At 34.8% G+C, this 19,319-nt stretch overlaps 1 protein-coding gene across 1 annotated transcript; it reads left to right on the forward strand.

The window, feature by feature from the left end:
• Nucleotides 1–649: 649 nt before the first annotated feature.
• Nucleotides 650–18,286, forward strand: NGR-A21 (neuropeptide receptor A21). The gene is made up of 4 exons (XM_028307403.1): nucleotides 650–1,350; nucleotides 10,576–10,759; nucleotides 13,809–14,008; nucleotides 18,128–18,286. Exons 1-4 carry the CDS (start codon nucleotides 688–690, stop codon nucleotides 18,284–18,286), a joined length of 1,206 nt encoding a protein of 401 aa, XP_028163204.1. The 5' UTR covers nucleotides 650–687.
• Nucleotides 18,287–19,319: the final 1,033 nt, after the last annotated feature.

Genomic DNA, 19,319 nt, shown 5'->3' on the forward strand with positions numbered 1-19,319 from the left:
GGAAATTTAATATATTCCCATACAACATAGAGTGGGAAAATCATACGGAAACTGTGAAGTTTTACACGAGTGATTACCTCTTTACATATGGTGAATACAATATCCCTATACTTGGCTAGTTTGCACAAAATTTCATAAAGTATTTCAGGAGTGCCGCATTTAACATCTAACAAATGACAATAGAAATGCTTTCAATTCCATCTGCATTTATTTTTAGTTTTGTTCATAATAAATTCTTTATAAGCTGTTTTGTCTGTGTCATAGTTTTATTCAGTTAAAGTTTCAAACGTTCATGCTCATGAAATGTTTTACAGCTCTATTTTTAACATTCCCACGTTAGGTACCTACACAAAGTGATTATCTTGAAAGAAACTAGTACTTCCGCCTTTCGTACTCTTTAATTACACAATAAAATTGTCTGCTTTGATTACGTTACGGCATAAACAAGAATAATTATAAAAGCCCTGTATTTTGGCGGCCTTATTTTCAAAGCTAATCATTAGGGAATTGTAGGTACTGATTCTGAACTCACATATTCAAATTCTATCGATTCTTAAACACATCGAGATTTTAATAACAAAATAAGCAAAAATAAAAATCAAAGCAGACAACTTAAAAACAAAACGTCCAATTATTTCCCTCTTGTTACAGGTTGCTGCTGAGTCCGGTCCACACGCATGACGAAACATGGAGAGCGTAGGCAACAATACCACATTATATGATGAGGACGCCCTTTATCCAAGCGAACTCACAGAAAGGGAGTTCGTGGTCAAAGAAATCACTACGAACGTTACGTGGCCGATCGAAAAATGCATAGAAATCCTCCTACTGAACGAGACAAAGACTGACGATATCATGAGGCGTGTGCACACGTACAACGGAACACAATTCATGTGTTCCGAACACGCCCCTGTGCTAACTAAAAGCACTGTAATTAGAGCGAGTATACTATCGGCGATGGCCGTGCTCTCGCTCTTCGGTAATTTAGCTACAATAATTAGCTTAAAGAGAGGCAAACGGAGTAGGGGGCGGGCGAGACCCTCTTGGACGGCAATATACAGCTTAATATTCCAGCTTAGTATAGCTGACGTACTAGTTACTATATTCTGTATCGCCGGAGAAGCGGCGTGGTCTTTTGCAGTGCAATGGTATGCTGGCAACATTGCTTGCAAGCTGTTCAAGTTCCTTCAAATGTTCGCTTTGTACTTGAGCACGTTCATACTAGTCTTGATTGGAGTGGACCGATGGCTGGCCGTCAAATATCCCATGAAAAGCATGGCCACCGCAACGAGGAGTGGAAAACTAGTCATTATTGCGTGGGTGTTGAGTTTCTTGTTGAGTATACCACAGGTTAGTGCTGTTACTTCTATTTTACTTTAAGATTTTACGTACAGCTGACTAGGCTGTTGACAGCACATCAGTTTTTTTTTCAAATCTGACCTAATACAATAACATAATAGGTACTACAGTGCTTTAGCTTGTTGTGCTATCGGCCGTATCTACTTACAAAAACATGGAAGCAAATAAAATTTAACTACGCAATACAATTAATAAAATGACTCTAGGATCTTTAATTAAGTAGATTAATTAAAACAAAAGACTCAATTCTAAATCTACTCTGAGGGCTATTCACATTTATTATCTGAAGAGCCTATTCGCTGAGATCTTCAGATTCCAATTGCGTTTATACACACGCAGAACTCAGCGGTAACGCATAAAATAGGGCGTAGAAGTACACAATCTAGTTTATCTGGGGGCACGGCAGTGCCCCCACCAAGTCGAGCAAAAAAGCGGCACGGCCGTACCATCCTTTTCTCGAAGCAATTCAGGCTATTTTCGACTGCCTGTAACTTTGTTGTGGATAAAACTAGAAGGCTGAATTTTCATTAGCTATGCAGGCATTGTAAAGACACGGTATATTTAAAATTTAATTCAATTTGAACCAGTAGTTTAAGAATTATAACGGGTCAAAGTTACTTAATTTTGTCACTCACTGACTCACTGACTGACTCACCGATCATCAAAATTCTAAGGCACTTCTAGCAGACCTAGAAGCTTCAAATTTGGAATATAAGTAGTGTTTNGTGGATGAAAATGTATCAGAACGTTCATGGGTAATACAGCTGCGTAACTATAATGTTTGAACAAATGTGGATCTTATGGCATATTTCAATACAAAATAATTATATGAGTAACGCGCTGGTTTCAGGTAATGACATGCAATCCTAATTCGCGGCATTCTTAGTGGGTGCAGTCCTGTTGTCCCCCCTGCTTGGCCCCCCTAGGGGAGCCAACAGGATTTCGAAATCCTGTTGTCCCCCCTGGCTAGGGGAGACAACAGGACTAGATTTTTAATCAATGATTTGAGGACTGTTGTCCCCCCTGGCAAAAATTATTTAAAAGCCATAAAATTTTATAACATTTAAGAAGGACTGGAGTACCTGAATGAATGGCAAATTGCCAAACTGAATACCTAAACGTATGTCAAATAATATTAACATTTGGATTAGATAACGAAAAAAATATAAGTTCTTGGTACCGGTACTATTTCAGACTATTTCAAAATCTGCTTTACTTGCTTTTGACAAAATCGTTATGAATTATCCCTATATATAAATATAAACATATAGACATATAGCGGACAAAGCCGTAGGCAAAAGCTGAGTACCTCTATTATGCTATTCTCATGTAGTATAAAAAATATTATCTAGGTACTGTAAAGTTTATCAAGTGTAAGTAAAAATCCGTTTAGTAGTTTTTACGTGAAAGAGTATCAAACATCCATACTCACAAAGTTCCGCATTTACTTACAACATTAGTAGGTAGGATGCTAAAACTGAATAATTTTAAATCTATACTTAATATTATAAAGCTGAAGAGTTTGTTTGTTTACTTGAACGCGCTAATCTCAGGAACTATCGGTACGATTTGAAAAATTCTTTCAGTGTTAGATAACCCATTTATTGAGGAAGGCTATAGGCTATATACTATCACGCTACGAGTAAGTAATAGGTGCAGAGCAAAAATGAAAAATGTTGCGAAAACGGGTTTTCATGCATACGAAGTCGCGGGCACAGCTAGTTAATCATAATATTCAACAAATTACTTGCTCAGTGACAGTGATGCAACTAGCAGCCGCCCGCGATTTCGTCATATTATTTTCAATCCTTTAATAAATAAATTCCATTCTTAGTGGATGTCTACACCCTATAAGGAAACCTACATGCCAAAGAAAAACGGTCACACCCCATACAAAAAAAACCCAGACCCGACAGAAACGAGACATACCTCAGTTTTTTTGTCATGTCTTAATTAGTTTAATTATATATTTTTATATCCGAAATCTATGTATAACACCAAAATATTACCCTTTGTTTTTGTTCAGGCGTTATACAAAAACTAATACAAAATGCCTATTTATCACCAAAATTGGTAAATGTATGTCCCTAAATGTCTATTATAGCTGCTATGGAATGTATCTAGGTGACCTGGAGATACAGCCGGATTATACAGGGTGGTTATACATATGGAACGATAAGTGATCTCACTCGATTATTTCTAAACTATACAAGATATCGAAAAACTAGTTACAGATTCTGAACGTGCTTCACGAGCTCTTTCAAATAGTACCAATAATAGGTTACAGATTATGGAAGTTGGTAACATTGAATTTTTGGATTTTGTAACTTCTCGTTTCCACCCTGTATAATCCGGCTGCATCTCCAGGTCACCTAGATACATTCCATAGCAGCTATTTAGGTACATACATTTACCAATTTTGGTGATAAATAGGCATTTTGTATTAGTTTTTGTATGACGCCTGAACAAAAACAAAGGGTAATAATTTGGTGTTATACATAGATTTCGAATATAAAAAATATATAATTTAACTAATTAAGACATGACAAAAACACTGAGGTATGTCTCGTTTCTGTCGGGCCTGGGTCACAGATGACCGTTCTTCTTTCAAGTTTGTAAGTGTTAGTTAATACCGGCCGGCACCAATACCTATCAAAATTGTAATATTACCTTGACAAACGTTTAGGTATTCAGTTTGGCAATTTGGCATTCAGTCAAATACTTCAGTTTTTCATAAATTATGTTATAAAANTAAGTGTTAGTTAATACCGGCCGGCACCAATACCTATCAAAATTGTAATATTACCTTGACAAACGTTTAGGTATTCAGTTTGGCAATTTGGCATTCAGTCAAATACTTCAGTTTTTCATAAATTATGTTATAAAATTTTATGGCTTTTAAATAATTTTTGCCAGGGGGGACAACAGTCCTCAAATCATTATTAAAAATCTAGTCCTGTTGTCTCCCCTAGCCAGGGGGGACAACAGGATTTAGAAATCCTGTTGGCTCCCCTAGGGGGGCCAAGTTGGGGGGACAACAGGACTGCACCTTCTTAGTGAAGAAGAATTTTTTGAAAATGGACCAATCATAAGATTAAACACCTCCTCCAACTTCTTATGCCTGAAAGTATTCCAGTCATCCATGACCTCTCATTTACGTTGGACGACTGCCAGTTGAGAGGTCAACTTATATTTTGGAACTTGATCTACTATATGAATCTAAACATACTGTAAACCGTTGTTTAGTTGCAAGTTGCAAGTTTTACAATTTATTGTTTGTCAGAAAACAAAAGTATCAAAGCAAGCATTCGCACAGAAAGCTTAACCATTAATATAGTAGGCAGTATTTACGTCATAAAATTGTAACATTCTGTAAGTTCAAAAGTGGAGGATTTATCAAACTTAAAAGCAAGGCAATTAAAAGTTACCGAGCACATTTCAACCCTACGGAGTAAAGTTGGGATTGAAATATTAAGTGTCATTAGGTAGGCGGACACATTTTTAAACTGGTATCATAGCTGAGTCTATTACTATGATTACTAAAAATTACTCTATATAGTTTTTAAATTTTAATTATAGTTACGACGACATTGGGTATGTGTGACAGAATTAAGTTATTTAAATTAATTTTAGTGCAATTATTTCTATTTTACCATACAGTGCTATTTTTATGCAGTAACACCTCAAGTTTATACCTAGCTATGAGACTTTAAATACGAAAATTATACAAAAGTATAATATTAAACAATGAAACCAATAGCGCTCTTGCAATAAAATTTCAGTTCGCGCATACTCGTAAATACTTATACTTCATGTTATTCAACTCGCGTACAATAACAACAAGTTGTATTGACGTCAGCACCCTGACTACAAGTATAAATGTATTATTGTATTGAAATAAAAACAGCAAACTGAAAATGTAGCATATTTTATATTCCAACATTGATTACTCATGACACATCGCAGTTTTTCGTTTTAAACAAATACAGCTGTTCGAACTGACTGCTAAATATATTTGTTATTAATTAGGGTATTGTTCGTTACACCGTACGAGACGTAGCGATACTAAAAACGATTCGACACACATTAAAATATACTTCGCCGTGGTAAACTGACAATGTCGAATACTATTAACGAATAAAAGGCAATCTCAAGTAACCTTGGACATAGTTTTTCATGAACCGTCCTTATTCTTTTGTAACAAATTAAAAGTCCGTCCGATTTTTTCATCTGCCAAATTGAGAATATAAGTCTTAAGCCATCTGAAAACCCGTACTCAATAAAACCACTTATTTCCAGCAAAATAAATTTTAAAACAAGGCTTGGCACATTTTGAACATTGGCTGTGTGTAGTATTGGTTATCTAAATAAATAAAAATTAAATAATTTCAGGCAATATGATACGGTATTAGCTAGATAAATTATTTAGCTATTTCCTGACGACACTACTGTACCTAAACTGGTTAAAGGGGTTAGGGTTAGACGTAAAAAAGGATAAGTGATCATTTGGACGGGTACAGGCTAAATTGGATCAAGATTGCTGAAGTGATTTGGGGATGTTTTTCTAGTAGTTTCGCTGGCTAGACTATACTATCAGGCAATCTGATGTTGCTAAGGTATCATGTAACTATGTACTTCATGATGAGTAAAAGTAGTTTTTTGCCGCTGGCTGCAACAGTTTCGCGACATTTTACCAAAACTGCAGTGACAATAATAATATATGCATCGATCTTAAAAGTTAATAAATTATGTATAGATAAACACTTTAGTTAAATCATAGAATTTCTGAAAAACTAGTATTGAAATCGGACTGTAAAACAAAAAAGTTACAAGTGTTTAAATATTGTATGGAAAAAAAAACATAAGTATCTTTTGAAATATTTGATAAAGAAAATCACTGATTGATTTTATAATGCCAAAGCTACTGAAATATGAGAAATAGAAAACCTTGCATATTCCCTTTTATATTTTCATAGTGAAAATAATGCAAGCAAATTTTACTCGACTCTTGAATTTTAACATAGGTAAAGCCTGAAAGTTGTATGTCTGTCGGATGTTGGATGTTTTCGACGGCTATTTCCTATCATTTAGTGAACTATGGGTAAAATATCTACACTAAATTAATAGCAACAAACTAATCAACGAACAAATTAAAACTTAGTTGAAACGTAGGTACCAGGAAATGTCTCGGGAACCTTTTAGTGAAATGATATTAATGTTAATTGAACCTTTTGTAACTTTGCTGGAATCTGTGGTTACCGGAAAATATATTTTATTAACCGCGTTTAATTTTTAGAAGTAAGGTGACTTTCCTTGCCTTTCACCTCTCAGGGCTATATTTCACCGGGAAACCATGACGGCGCAACCAGTCACCGGCTACCAACAAAATGTATACAGCTCTATAGAGAGTTACTCACCTGGTGTCCGTTTGGTTGCGCAAAGCTGCATACATTTTGTTGGTAGCGGCGACTGGTTGCGCCGCCATGGTGTCCCGGTGAAATATAGCCCTTATATTAAATTAGCGGTCGCCCGCGACTTCGTACGCGTGGATCCCATTTAACCCCCTTAGGGATGGAGTTTCGTAAAATCGGTTCTTAGCGGATGTCTACACCCTATAACGAACCTACCTGATAAATTTAAAGTTTTTAGGTGATAAAGTTTCTGAGATTTCCTATTGAGTGAGTCAGTCAATCAGTGACCTTTCGCTTTTATAGAATACTAGCTTTCCGCCCGCGGCTTCGCCCGCGTGGATTTTTGTCTGTCACAGAAAAACTTTATCGCGCGCGTCCCTGTTTCAAAAACCGGGATAAAAACTATCCTATGTTCTTTCCCGGGACTCAAACTATCTCTATGCCAAATTTCATCAAAATCGGTTGCGAGGTTTAAGCGGGAAAGCGTAACAGACAGACAGACAGACAGACAGACAGACAGACAGACAGACAGACAGACAGACAGACAGACAGACAGAGTTACTTTCGCATTTATAATATTAGTTGTGATACTCGTAGATTGTGATAGAAATCGTATAAAACTTATTTTATGTATTAAGTAATTAAACTTTTTTAGCGTTATGAGTTGTATTTCAAACTAAATTTTTATTAAGTGTCATTATCAATATTACTGCAAAATTAATAACTAGCTTTGGGCGAATTTCATGGCTATAAGACTGTTCGGTTTTATGTTACACATAAAAGAATTTTAACAAAGATCATTCAGAGAAAAATAATAGAAATAATACAGCAAATCTCTTATTACTCTATGATTCTGAAAATAGTTTTTTAAGCATTACATATAGTAACAACAATCCATTAACTATCCGTGATTTGCCAACTCACGCTTTCCGACATCGTTACACTCAAATAAAGATTAATCTACTCAATTACAGGAGATTTCATCTCTTATGGGTTCATGCTAAATTTATTTTGCTTGAACTATTACAGATTCATTTAAAATTAAGATGGAATTTGGTGATGATATTATTCAACCACATGTTAAGTATTACTTAACCTGTGATTACCACATGGATTTATTTTTGTTATGATTTGAGCAATATACATAATTAATGTTTAAATTGTTTAAAACCTAAGCTTTTATTTGTTTTCTTGACCACAACACCAGTTTCCCAAAAGGTCTCTGCTGAAAAGACTAATGCTGAATCAGGGATCTTTTCGACACACTGTCTTTTGTATTGTTGTGAAATTCAAAATATTTTGTGTGCCAATAAAGTAATTCTGCGCCGCTCGCATCCAGGCACCTCCCGAGACCTTCACCAGATCGTCGGTCCACCTAGTGGGAGGTCTGCCCACGATACGTCTTCCGGCTCGTGGTCGCCACTCAAGAACTTTCCTGCCCCAGTGGAAATAATTCGGTCTTCGTGGAAATCCTTGGGGGAGGCCTTTGTCCAGCAGTGGACGTCGTTCGGCTGAAACGAACGAAAGTAATTCTAAAAACGCCTCTGCAATGTTTCTCTTTAGTAAAAAAGTAATTGGCAACCCCTACGTAGGAGTGAGCAGTGAAATAAACAAATTGCCCGCAAAAAAGTGATATATTTACATAAGCTGATTTCCGGGAACTTTTTCGTTAGTGTCAGGCAAATGAAACACTCAGTGGCGACACTCCTTAGCACAATTAATTGACATAAACCCACTCTTTTAAAAGCTTTGGAAGGCGTATTAAATTACGGGGTGTAATTCTTAAAAGGTCACGATTACCCATTAATATCAATTACTCCTTCTTTCATTGTTTTATTTCTTTCATGAGTCACGTTAATTTAAGCATTTCCTGGGCCTTAAAATAGATGCGTCGTAATTGTACTCGTATATTGGAGTTAGGAAACAATACGTTCTTAATTATTATTAGTAGGTACATAATTAATTAGTGTTACAATTATTTTAACAATAAGATTTATAGAAGTAGAATCAAGTACTTATTATTATTCTGTGGTAGAATCAAGGGTATTGATATTTTAATTATGCGTCGTTATAATCTCAATATTATAAATTTTGAACCGAAAAGTTACTCTGAGTTCTATGTGTCTTTTCAATTGTCTAAAATGAGCAGGTCGCTTCTATCTACTTTTTTTTTGTTCGTCAAAACATTTCTGAGACCTAGATTGAAGTTTTTTTATTTAAATCTCTTATTCTTATTCAATTCTATATTTCTCTTTGGAGTATTAAAATTTAAAATAAAAATGTATCATACTCGTGAGTGTAAATAAATCCTTATGTGGATCGTTTCGCAAAACGGTCCTCAATATTCCACACCGAACCGCATTTTAGAAGTACCTACTTCAGTAAGTTATATAAGAGCTCGTAGATTCCATATCTTCAATAGCTTTCATACACCCCCAAATGATTCAACATTTTTCAGCCACGAGGTCTTTTATACTGTATATTCACGTTTAAAATTTTACGCTCTTACTCACACTTAAAATATTGTTTGAAAGACTTATAAAATAATATTTTTACACTACACAGTGCAACTTTTATTTTATTGTTATTACAGCAATAAATACACAGATAGTTTAAAAGGAAGTGGAGTAATAAATAAAATGAGCCATTTATTTTAAAACAGTGACAGAGAGCACTGTGTGCAATGTGATTAAATATTTAAAAAATATTTTTCTTCACGAAAGTTTCAAAAACATTCCCATTTATAAGCAAGGCGTGATGTGTCGAGAAAAAAAACGTGTCTACAGCGAAAAATACTCCTATACGATAAAAATACGCTTTGAATATCATGTTAGCTACGCCTTTTGTGCCTTATTTTATGAGTAAAGAAGTTTTCAGTACTTAAATGAATATCTAAGTTTTCCATTAAATAACTTCATTTTTATTTACCACTACAAACAAACAGATCTCGTTATACCAAACAAAGCAAATTACCTTATGTTTGTTATAAAGCTGTTAAACTTGAATAATATTTTGTCGATCGGTCCAAACTTCTGAGTCTAGTTTTCAAAGTTCGCGACCGTGAAATTAGAAGAGTGCCTTTGAGAATTGAATGTTTTGTTTTATTATTGAACAATACACACCCGTGAAATGTATATAAATATGTAAATGGATATACAAAACGCTTACTTAGCACTTATGTTCATCACATGAACTAGACGAGGTAGATATTTAAAGCTTTCAGTGTCTGAAATTACAAACAGTCTGATTTCAACATTTTGTTTTTATTTCAAGTGATAAATTCTTTCGTGAAATAAAAATAAAATGGCGAGCTTCTGTCCAAAGTTGATTTCACTAAAACATGTAAAAAGGGAATGAATTGATTGATTGATTGATTGATTTTTATGATTAAGGTAGTGAAATCATTTATTATAACCTATAAAATCTTTCTAGAGTGGACTCTGATCCGAACGAGATAACATTTTATTTGAAAACATGAAAACAAATTGGTTTACGTATAAAACAAAAATAAAAAGATTAGGTATACCCATTAACGCTCTGATAGAATAGTTTTCCCATATAATTTTACATCTAGTACCAGTCGATTTGATGGAATCAATGACGTATACCGGACAACTCTATCCTTGGATTTTGCTCCTTATTTTATAAAACTACGTAATGATTGAAGTTGTGCATTCACGATCAGTTAAAGTGTTCAATTTTTGGTGTACGTTAGTTTTACTGACCGTGTTCAGCTGATGTTGCAAAAATATTGGTGACCGGTTTTTGTCAACATTTAGATGAATGACTCGTATTTTTTTTTCAGGCAGTGGTTTTTGGAGTGGCTAAAGGCCCTTTCGTGGAGGACTTCTACCAGTGCGTCACGCATGGGTTCTACACGGAAAGGTGGCAGGAGCAAGCGTACACTACTCTGTCCTTGATATTCATGTTTATCTTGCCTCTCCTCATATTAATATCCACGTATGTGTCCACAGTGAGAACTATTGCAAGTAAGTTATCCTTACTTATAATTACTTTATTGTGTGCGTTGCTTATGGTTTCAGCATTTCCTAATAAATTAGAAACTAATCATTAGAAGAGACATTCAATGTTTTTAATAAGTTTTTATCTAATAAAAATTGGCCAAGTACGTGGGCCACGCGCAGTGTAGGGTTCCGAAGTTGTCCGTAGTTACCACAATATATTTCAGAAACAAGCAATTACTTCATCTAAAGTCACTTTGTATATTTTCTTCTAAGAATTTTTTATGAGGAATAAAATTTTATAATACACGAGTCAAATGACTATTACTAGTACTGATGTAGTATTATTATTACGAATTTTTCCACATTTTTCAAGCCAATAGTAAAAAGCGGCACGGCCGTACCATCCTTTTCTCGAAGCAATTCAGGCCATTTTCGACCGCCTGTAACTTCGTTGTGGATAAAACTAGAAGACTGAATTTTCATTAGCTATGCAGGCATTGTAAAGACACGGTATATTTAAAATTTCATTCAATTTGAACCAGTAGTTTAAGAATTATAACGGGACAAGGTTTCTTAATTTTGTCACTCACTGACTGACTGACTGACTGACTCACCGATTATCAAAATTCTAAGGCACTTCTAGCAGACCTAGAAGCTTCAAATTTGGAATATAAGTAGTGTTTGGTGTATGAATCAACTAAAAACTAAAATATTTGGGGGTACGGTAGTGCAACCGCCAAGTCGAGCAAAATTTTTTAATTTCGGTTATGGCTTGACTTGGTAATAACTTGGGGCACAACAGTGCCCCCAGATTACTAGTACTAATGTAGTATTATTATTACGAATTTTTCCAGATTTTTTAAGCAAATAGTTTAGATTTTAGAAGGGGGCGAAGGCCCTAAGGTACTCGTACAAAAATTGGCACTTTAAACTTTAATAATTTGCAAACAGATCTCTACATGGAAAAATAGCCCTAAGCCATTTTAAAAGACCTATCCAATGATACCCCACACGATGGGGTAGAAGATGAAAATTATTGCCACTACGTCATGTAGTGCTACCCTAATTTTTTTTTTTCAAAATTTTATTTTACCGTTTTGTCGTCGTGATTAATATACCTACCTCCACAAAATTACAGTTCTCAAGTGCTAATAGTTTCCTAGCAAAACCTTGTCAGGACCCTAAAAAGCAAGAGAATTTGATAGAAAAGTTACGGGAGCAGAAAATCTTAAAGGTCAAATATTATCAGCTTTCAATCCTTGTCATTATGAGGGAATATAAAAGAACTGATTTATGTGATTGCTTGTGATTCATGTAAATTACTATTGGTGAAATTAATGCTTTTTCTTGGTAACTTGTCTAACGAAACGTAAACATCCTTATTTAATGGTTAATATTTATGTCCTCTTACGATTCGGATATTCACATACCTAAGACGTTGATGTATTAACATCGAGTTTTGGCCTCATAAGAAGACTCAAGGTCACCCAAAGGGCAATGGAGCGGGCTATGCTCGGAGTTTCCCTGCGTGATCGAATCAGAAATGAGGAGATCCGCAGGAGAACCAAAGTAGCCGACATAGCTCGCAGAATTGCTAAAATCAAGTGGCGGAAAATTGCCCATTAATTATTTTACTTCTTTAAAGTATTCGTAAGTATATTATATTGAACAAATTGTACGTAAAATGATTTGTTCGTTCTTCAAATCATTTGCTAGTGATTTACTTGTGTACAATATTGGCATAAAAGGCAATACATCTATGGTTAAGTATGTGATATTGGTTAGAAACGTTCCAATGTAATAAATCAGTGGGGCTCAGCACGTGCTTCATATAAGTGAGACAAATTTCTGAATTCCTTACTCTATATTGAAAAGAAATAAAGATTTCTACGTGATTCCTTTTCAAATTAGATTCGCTTAAGTGATGAAGGCATGATAGTATAAACAGTATTAACACTGGAATGATATGATACGTTTTATAAAATTGTATAATTTTTTAAATAAAACTTTTTCTTAAGATGTGACTTTTTTTCTTAAAATGTAGGTATTTTTATACACAGAGTCATTTTCACTTGGAGTCACTTTTAACACACAATGCAATACATGCTTATCATTGGTTAAATTTTTAACACTGATATACTGGCCTTTTTCTTCACTTCCACTAACATACTATGTTGCAGCATTCACACCTAACCTAACTTTGCTTTTCTCATATCTTGCAGACCACATTTTAAACCTCGCCCACAAATATTAAATCCTTGCCTCCGAGTTCCCTTCTAAATCTCTCTCCATTTAATATGGTCCAACCACTTCCTAGATAACGAGTGAAAAGATAAAACTGCATGTATGTATTAGAGAGAGTAAACGTATTACGGACGCTTTAGCTTAACGAGTTAGTGTTAATTTCACTAAATTGTTTTACCTACAAGGTACTTTTGTAGGTTTAAGCTTAAACTAACAGGAATTTAAAATTGGAAAATTAATGGTACAACATCAAGAGTAAAGGTCCAACCAAACCAACGCGATCACACGCGATCAAACATCAGCCTGCGTGCAGCGTGGAGATCAATGCATTTGTCTGATCGCCATCGCTGCACGCCGGCAGATCGCGTATGATCGCGTTGGTTTTATTGAATCTTAAGACTTGAGACCTGTCAGTCGGTATTTTACGTAGTAAGCCAACGTTGTTTTGCTGCAAGCCTTAGACAGAATTAGCTTCTTACTAATAAAGAAATGGAAATTCGAAAACTGAGAAGAAAAGATATAGAGGGATTTTCTCTAAATAATTCCCCTTCAAGTTTCTGTAATGGAAAATACAACTCAGAAATAAACCAAACAAACAGATTCTGTTCATATCTGCATGCATTGATCTCCACGCTGCACGCAGGCTGATGTCTGATCGCGTGTGATCGCGTTGGTTTGGTTGGACCTTTACTCTTGATGTTGTACCATTAATTTTTCAATTTTAAATTCCTGTTAGTTTGAGCTTAAACCTACAAAAGTACCTTGTAAAACAATTTAGTGAAATTAACAATAAGTCAAGAAATTTTAAAAATGCTTCCTTTTATTTCAGAGAGCGAAAAAGTCTTTCAGCCTGAAGTAATGAGACACGGAAATTATTTGACTCCCGATATGAACCGACGGAGGCTGATAGATCGAGCTAAGATGAAGTCCCTGAGGATGTCAGTAGTAATAGTCGCTGCTTTCATCGTCTGGTGGACGCCGTACTATGTGATGATGATTATTTTTACGTTCCTCAATCCGGACAAGAATGTAAGTACTTCAGTTACATTACAGTCTCGGATTTTACAGATTTCAGACTATGTTTGATTCGATTTCGTAAAAATACGGATTTAGAAAGCTAACTAGAGAAATTGGTTTGGGTTTAACTAAAATTCGTTTCTCCAAACAAAGATATTTGATTTTGATGATGAAAGTAGGATCTAGTAGGTAAGAATGTAAACTACCATACAAATAGTTATACGACTATTCCATGTTTGTGAAATCTACACTAATATTATAAAGAGGAAAACTTTGTTTGTTTGTTTGTTTGTTTAGTTGTAATGGATAGGCTCAAAAACTACTGGACCGATTTTAAAAATTCTTTCACCATTCGAAAGCTACATAACTCACGAGTAACATAGGCTAAATTTTATTTTGGAAAAAAATAGGGTCCCGTAAAATATTTGGGATTTTCATAAGACGTGGAAAAGCGCCATCTATCGTCATTGGTTAAAATCTTCTTGCGCCTGACAAAAATTTTTGAGGTACGTAAATATTCATGAAGGCAAAGCTGTCAACCGCCATCTATCGACATCATTAGTAAATTAGTAACTAAATATTACATGTACTATGAATAACGCTGTTCGTAATAATATTGAAAATTTAATAAATAAAGATATTTTATGTAATTGAACCATTCACTGTATGTACCTATTTGAATCATTCACTGTGTTTAAACGAGCAAATCAAAGTGTTAATTAGTGACTTTTTACAAACTTCCTTGCAAATTCTTATTAAGTGCCGCCATCTACCGAGATGAATATTAGGGTACGGTTCAGCNAGAAATCAACTACGGGGGCTAAGGAGATAAAAGGAGGGTTGGAAGTTTATATTATGAAAGTCCTATGTGTTTAAAGTAAGCGAGTTGAAATTTAAAATGTATGCGCTATAGATGCTAAGAGCGGATTTTACGAAACTCCACCCCTAATGGAGTAAAACGAGGTCCACGCGTACGAAGTCGCGGGCGGCCGCTAGTGTGCCAATATATTTATACAAAAATCGTTCGTTCGTTCGTTCGTTTCAGCCGAAAGACGTCCACTGCTGGACAAAGGCCTCCCCCAATTTATACAAAAATAAATAAGGGTAATTTGGTTAGTAAGACATTCGATGTAGATAAATAGATCCTTTATTACACACCACACAAATTGATAGTCATAAATTACTCAGAAAGCTAGAACGGCACAATTTAGGTGATCTTTTAGCGATCCTTTAGACAAACTAGAGAAAAGACAATTCTTTTCAACTTTAAAGTAGAATGAAAGGTTATTAGAAAGAACAAAAAGCTTTTACAAGTAGTAGACTAACGATAGAATAAGGTTTTCCGAGCACGTTCCTTTGCTAGGTTCACGACTTATTCATACTGTGAAATAATTTGGTCCCTGATCAAACAACCAATGACCACATAAAATTGGTGAATGTATTGCTACGGCCATAAACGTTCATAAGTAATAATACGAGTAGATATCAACCGAGTTCAATAACCTGACGTAACTGTGATATCGGATATTATGGTAATAATAACACATTTTATGTCTCAAAATAACTTTGAACGTTTCTATTGTGTCCTTCTTTATAACAAAACTAGCTTTCCACCCGCGGCTTCGCCCGTGTGGAATTTTGTCTGTCACAGTAAATCTTTATAGCGCGCGTCCCTGTTTCAAAAACCGGGATAAAAACTATCCTATGTAAGGACATAAGGGAAAAATCCCGGGACTCAAACTATCTCTATGCCAAATTTAATCAAAATCGCTTCAGTGGTTTAGGCGTGAAAGCAATACAGACAGAGTTACTCTCGCATTTATAATATTAGTATAGATAAGTAGTATTAAAGTATAGATTGTACGAATACGTCTTTAGAAACCAAAATGAGGGAAACTAACTATGCTCCTAACTAGTAAATGACTGAAACAAAGATAGCTGAATGCAGTTAGTGGGTTTTAATAATTTCTTTATCATTACTTCTTTACAAAATAACTAGAGTTCAAATTAGGTACCTATAAGCAAAGGAATCTCTTTTTCGATCTTTTATAATAATTAGTAAAAATTATCATACTACTTGATGTAGGTCGTCTCGTCTCTCATTTATTAAAGCCTATCTATTTAGTTCATTGCTATCTCCAACTTGATAAAGGGCAACCAACATGTTTTATCAAATATAAAAGATATGAACCTAATAATCATCCAGCTTTTCGGTCTTCATAGGATTACTTCAGATTATAACATTCACTCTTGTTCTCACTAAAATGTAGGCAAAAATTCGCGAAACAATATAAACAAGATTAAGCTCTGATATAATGGAATCTTTAGTAGGATTAGGTGAGAAAGTTAAATAAAGCGTAGAGGCTTCTGAAATCTTTGCACTTTCTGACGAGTAAATTAGAAACTCGATTTTGTTGATTTTAAGTCGATAATGAGCTGAAAATTTCCAAATTTTGCAATAAATTTGGATCTTTTATCTTACTTTCCACATTCTACAATACAAAAAGTAATTGACTGAAATAGCAACTGCAAATTAATTACAGTAGTTCATAGAGATCAAAGTTGGCAGAATAGGTAAGTTTGCGGCCAAGCCTTACTAGATTTTGTGAAGGTTTGAACAGAACTTTTAAGATTTTTGGATAAAACTCTTACTAAAGATCTTTTATCTTTTGACTTAGTTGTAGTGAGGTTTTCTCTAGCAGTAATAATGTAGCTCCTGCTTAAAGTTTAAAGTAATTTACATTGAAATTACTAACAAACACACAAATGTATCCTAAATATTCAAAGGGAATGCCTACAAATGACATTCTGATACCTATCAGACTTGTAATGTACAGTCGCGGAATAAAAAGGTTCGTCACCTTAGTGTCGGTTTTCGCTTGCACTAGGTACTGTAAGAGTCAAAGCTGCCAACATAAACGTGCAAGAAACAGTGCTGCTAACATTTAAATAAATATGACGTTTGCTAACGAATAAGGTTTTGCTTGTTTATTTTTCTATCCCATCAGTGCAATGTTACAAAATGTAGTTTTTTATATTTAATAGATAATGGCAGGTTGAACCAACAAGAAGGTTTTAGTTTATCAATCATAATAATCTTCTTGACAAGTTAAATCGTCAAACAACTTTAATTTGAATAAGTTTGAACTTTACTGAAGAACAGTTAAAGATTATATTCTCTAACTCGAGATTATTCTGTAACATAGTTTCAAAAGGTAATATGTGCTCGTGATTCGTTGAAGGAATCAATTTGAAAACTGACGAACCTTTTCATTCCGTGACTGTACATAATGTATTAAAATTGGCTTTGTCGAATTTGAACCGACTAAAACTCAGTACGCTGTCACACACAATCACGAAGCCTGAAGCAAAGATTCGTTTAGTTTTGAGTTGTTTACTATAGTTGTATGGAATAGTCTAGGGTAGACGGAGGTGAGTTGTAACAGAGGTGATTGTTAGCTCGAGTCTTGAGCTAAAATACGCGCACTGTTACTCGATAGTATTTATTAAGTTCCAAAAAATCGACAATCTCACAACTCTCCTCTGTTACAATTCACCTCGGTCTCCCCTATCTACATTTTCGCTATTCAATAAAGCTTTACTGCGAGATAAACGAGAATAAGGCAACCCGTTTTATTTACTTGCCTATAGGATTTACTTTTCAAATTATCTAGAGGCACGATTTAATCTAAACCGACGTCTTGGTTTATCAGGACAGATCGCTAATATTGATCGTGGAGGAGACTGAAATGAAAGTGGTTTATTCACAGATGAATAATTCTTGGGTAGGTGTTAGCAGTGATCAATAATAATATTATTAGTAGTAATTACTGAAAAAAGTGCGAAAAAAATAATTTTGTGCTTCAAAAATGAGCATGAGCCATATGGGCAATGAGCATGCACGCAATATAGTACATAGTTTATTTTAAAGTCCGGTATAAAATTTACTTTTTGGACATTGCCTAGTGTTGTTTGTTCGTGTTATGTAATAACAGGCAAAACTTTTTTAATATGTAAGGAGGGGATAACGGCGGTGGTTGTACAATAAGTTACACCAAATGTAAAACAATATGTACGCGTAGGTAATCTAAGTTGTAAAATTGTTTATTCTAAATGAATGTATTGTTCCAGCTTAGCGACGAGCTTCTATCCGGGATCTTCTTCTTCGGGATGTCCAACAGTCTAGTCAACCCTGTGATCTACGGAGCATTCCATTTGTGGCCAAAGAAAAAAGTGTCAAGACACAGTGACAGGTTAGTATCAGAATATCAGACGAAGCGCACTAAATAGTGCGGTTTTTGAAAAAAAAAACAAGCATTAAGAGTCCTCCCAAGAATCAGAATTGTATTTTAAATCTTGTTACCTTGACTTAATATCAAAATCCAAAACATTTAAAAAGTTTATGATGCTGAAAGATGGTTAATGTAGAGCTCATAATGTGTGAAAATGATCGAAACGAAAATAAGTTTCTGCAAAAAGGTTGGGTGAAGATGTTTATAAATGAAGTAAGGATTTTCCATATGTATAAAGCTCGTGTGAAATACTCCATTCTATATCACTATTTTAAAGATTATTCAGAGTCTGTCGCCAAAAAAACTAGGACGTTAGCATTGAAGTAATATTACTACGTAGTACATTATAACTCAATGGACGTTAGACGTTCGTATGATTGGTCCTCTGTCAATGTGTCAGCATAGAATGAACTCGTATGTAATTATTAGCAACACAGCTCCGTCACGTAGTGTCAATTTGTACTGAGTGACTGGCAAACGCAACATAGTACATTTTACTTATTACAACACTGTGGCCACCGCTTACAAGGAAAACGTGGTGAAGCCAGAGAAAAGTGACTCAACAGTTTTGTTTTGGTTGGTCCTGAAGGCGGAAAAGCGCAATAATTTCACCTTAATCTAAGCTGTTACGTGATTCATTGTGATTTTCTCAGAACTTATGAAACGATACGATGCCGAATTCGATTGAGCAGAATTCTTCACACAAACGTATTATAAAATACATTCTATGATTGGGTATCAATATCTTACTGAAATAAAATAAATAAAAAATGCATTTAATTCAGACATGAGTGCATAAATGGCAATGCCAGATTATGTATGGAAGGTGGCGTCTTTTTTTTTTCGCGCGGCCATCGACCAAACTTTGTTTTTTGATTACAAAATAGTGTAATAAACCAAACTTACTATGGCATGTATACCTCTAAACTCAGTCTGAACTGAGTTACGAGCATTAGAAGTTTGATGATTTTCATACTAGATTTGCTTTTTGCGCGCAAGTTTTGTAAGAAATTACAACAAAATATTGCGCT

The sequence above is a fragment of the Ostrinia furnacalis genome, unplaced genomic scaffold (genome assembly GCF_004193835.3).
Source record: "Ostrinia furnacalis isolate ACB-3 unplaced genomic scaffold, ASM419383v2 OfSCF2181, whole genome shotgun sequence".
Lineage (NCBI taxonomy): Eukaryota > Metazoa > Arthropoda > Insecta > Lepidoptera > Crambidae > Ostrinia > Ostrinia furnacalis.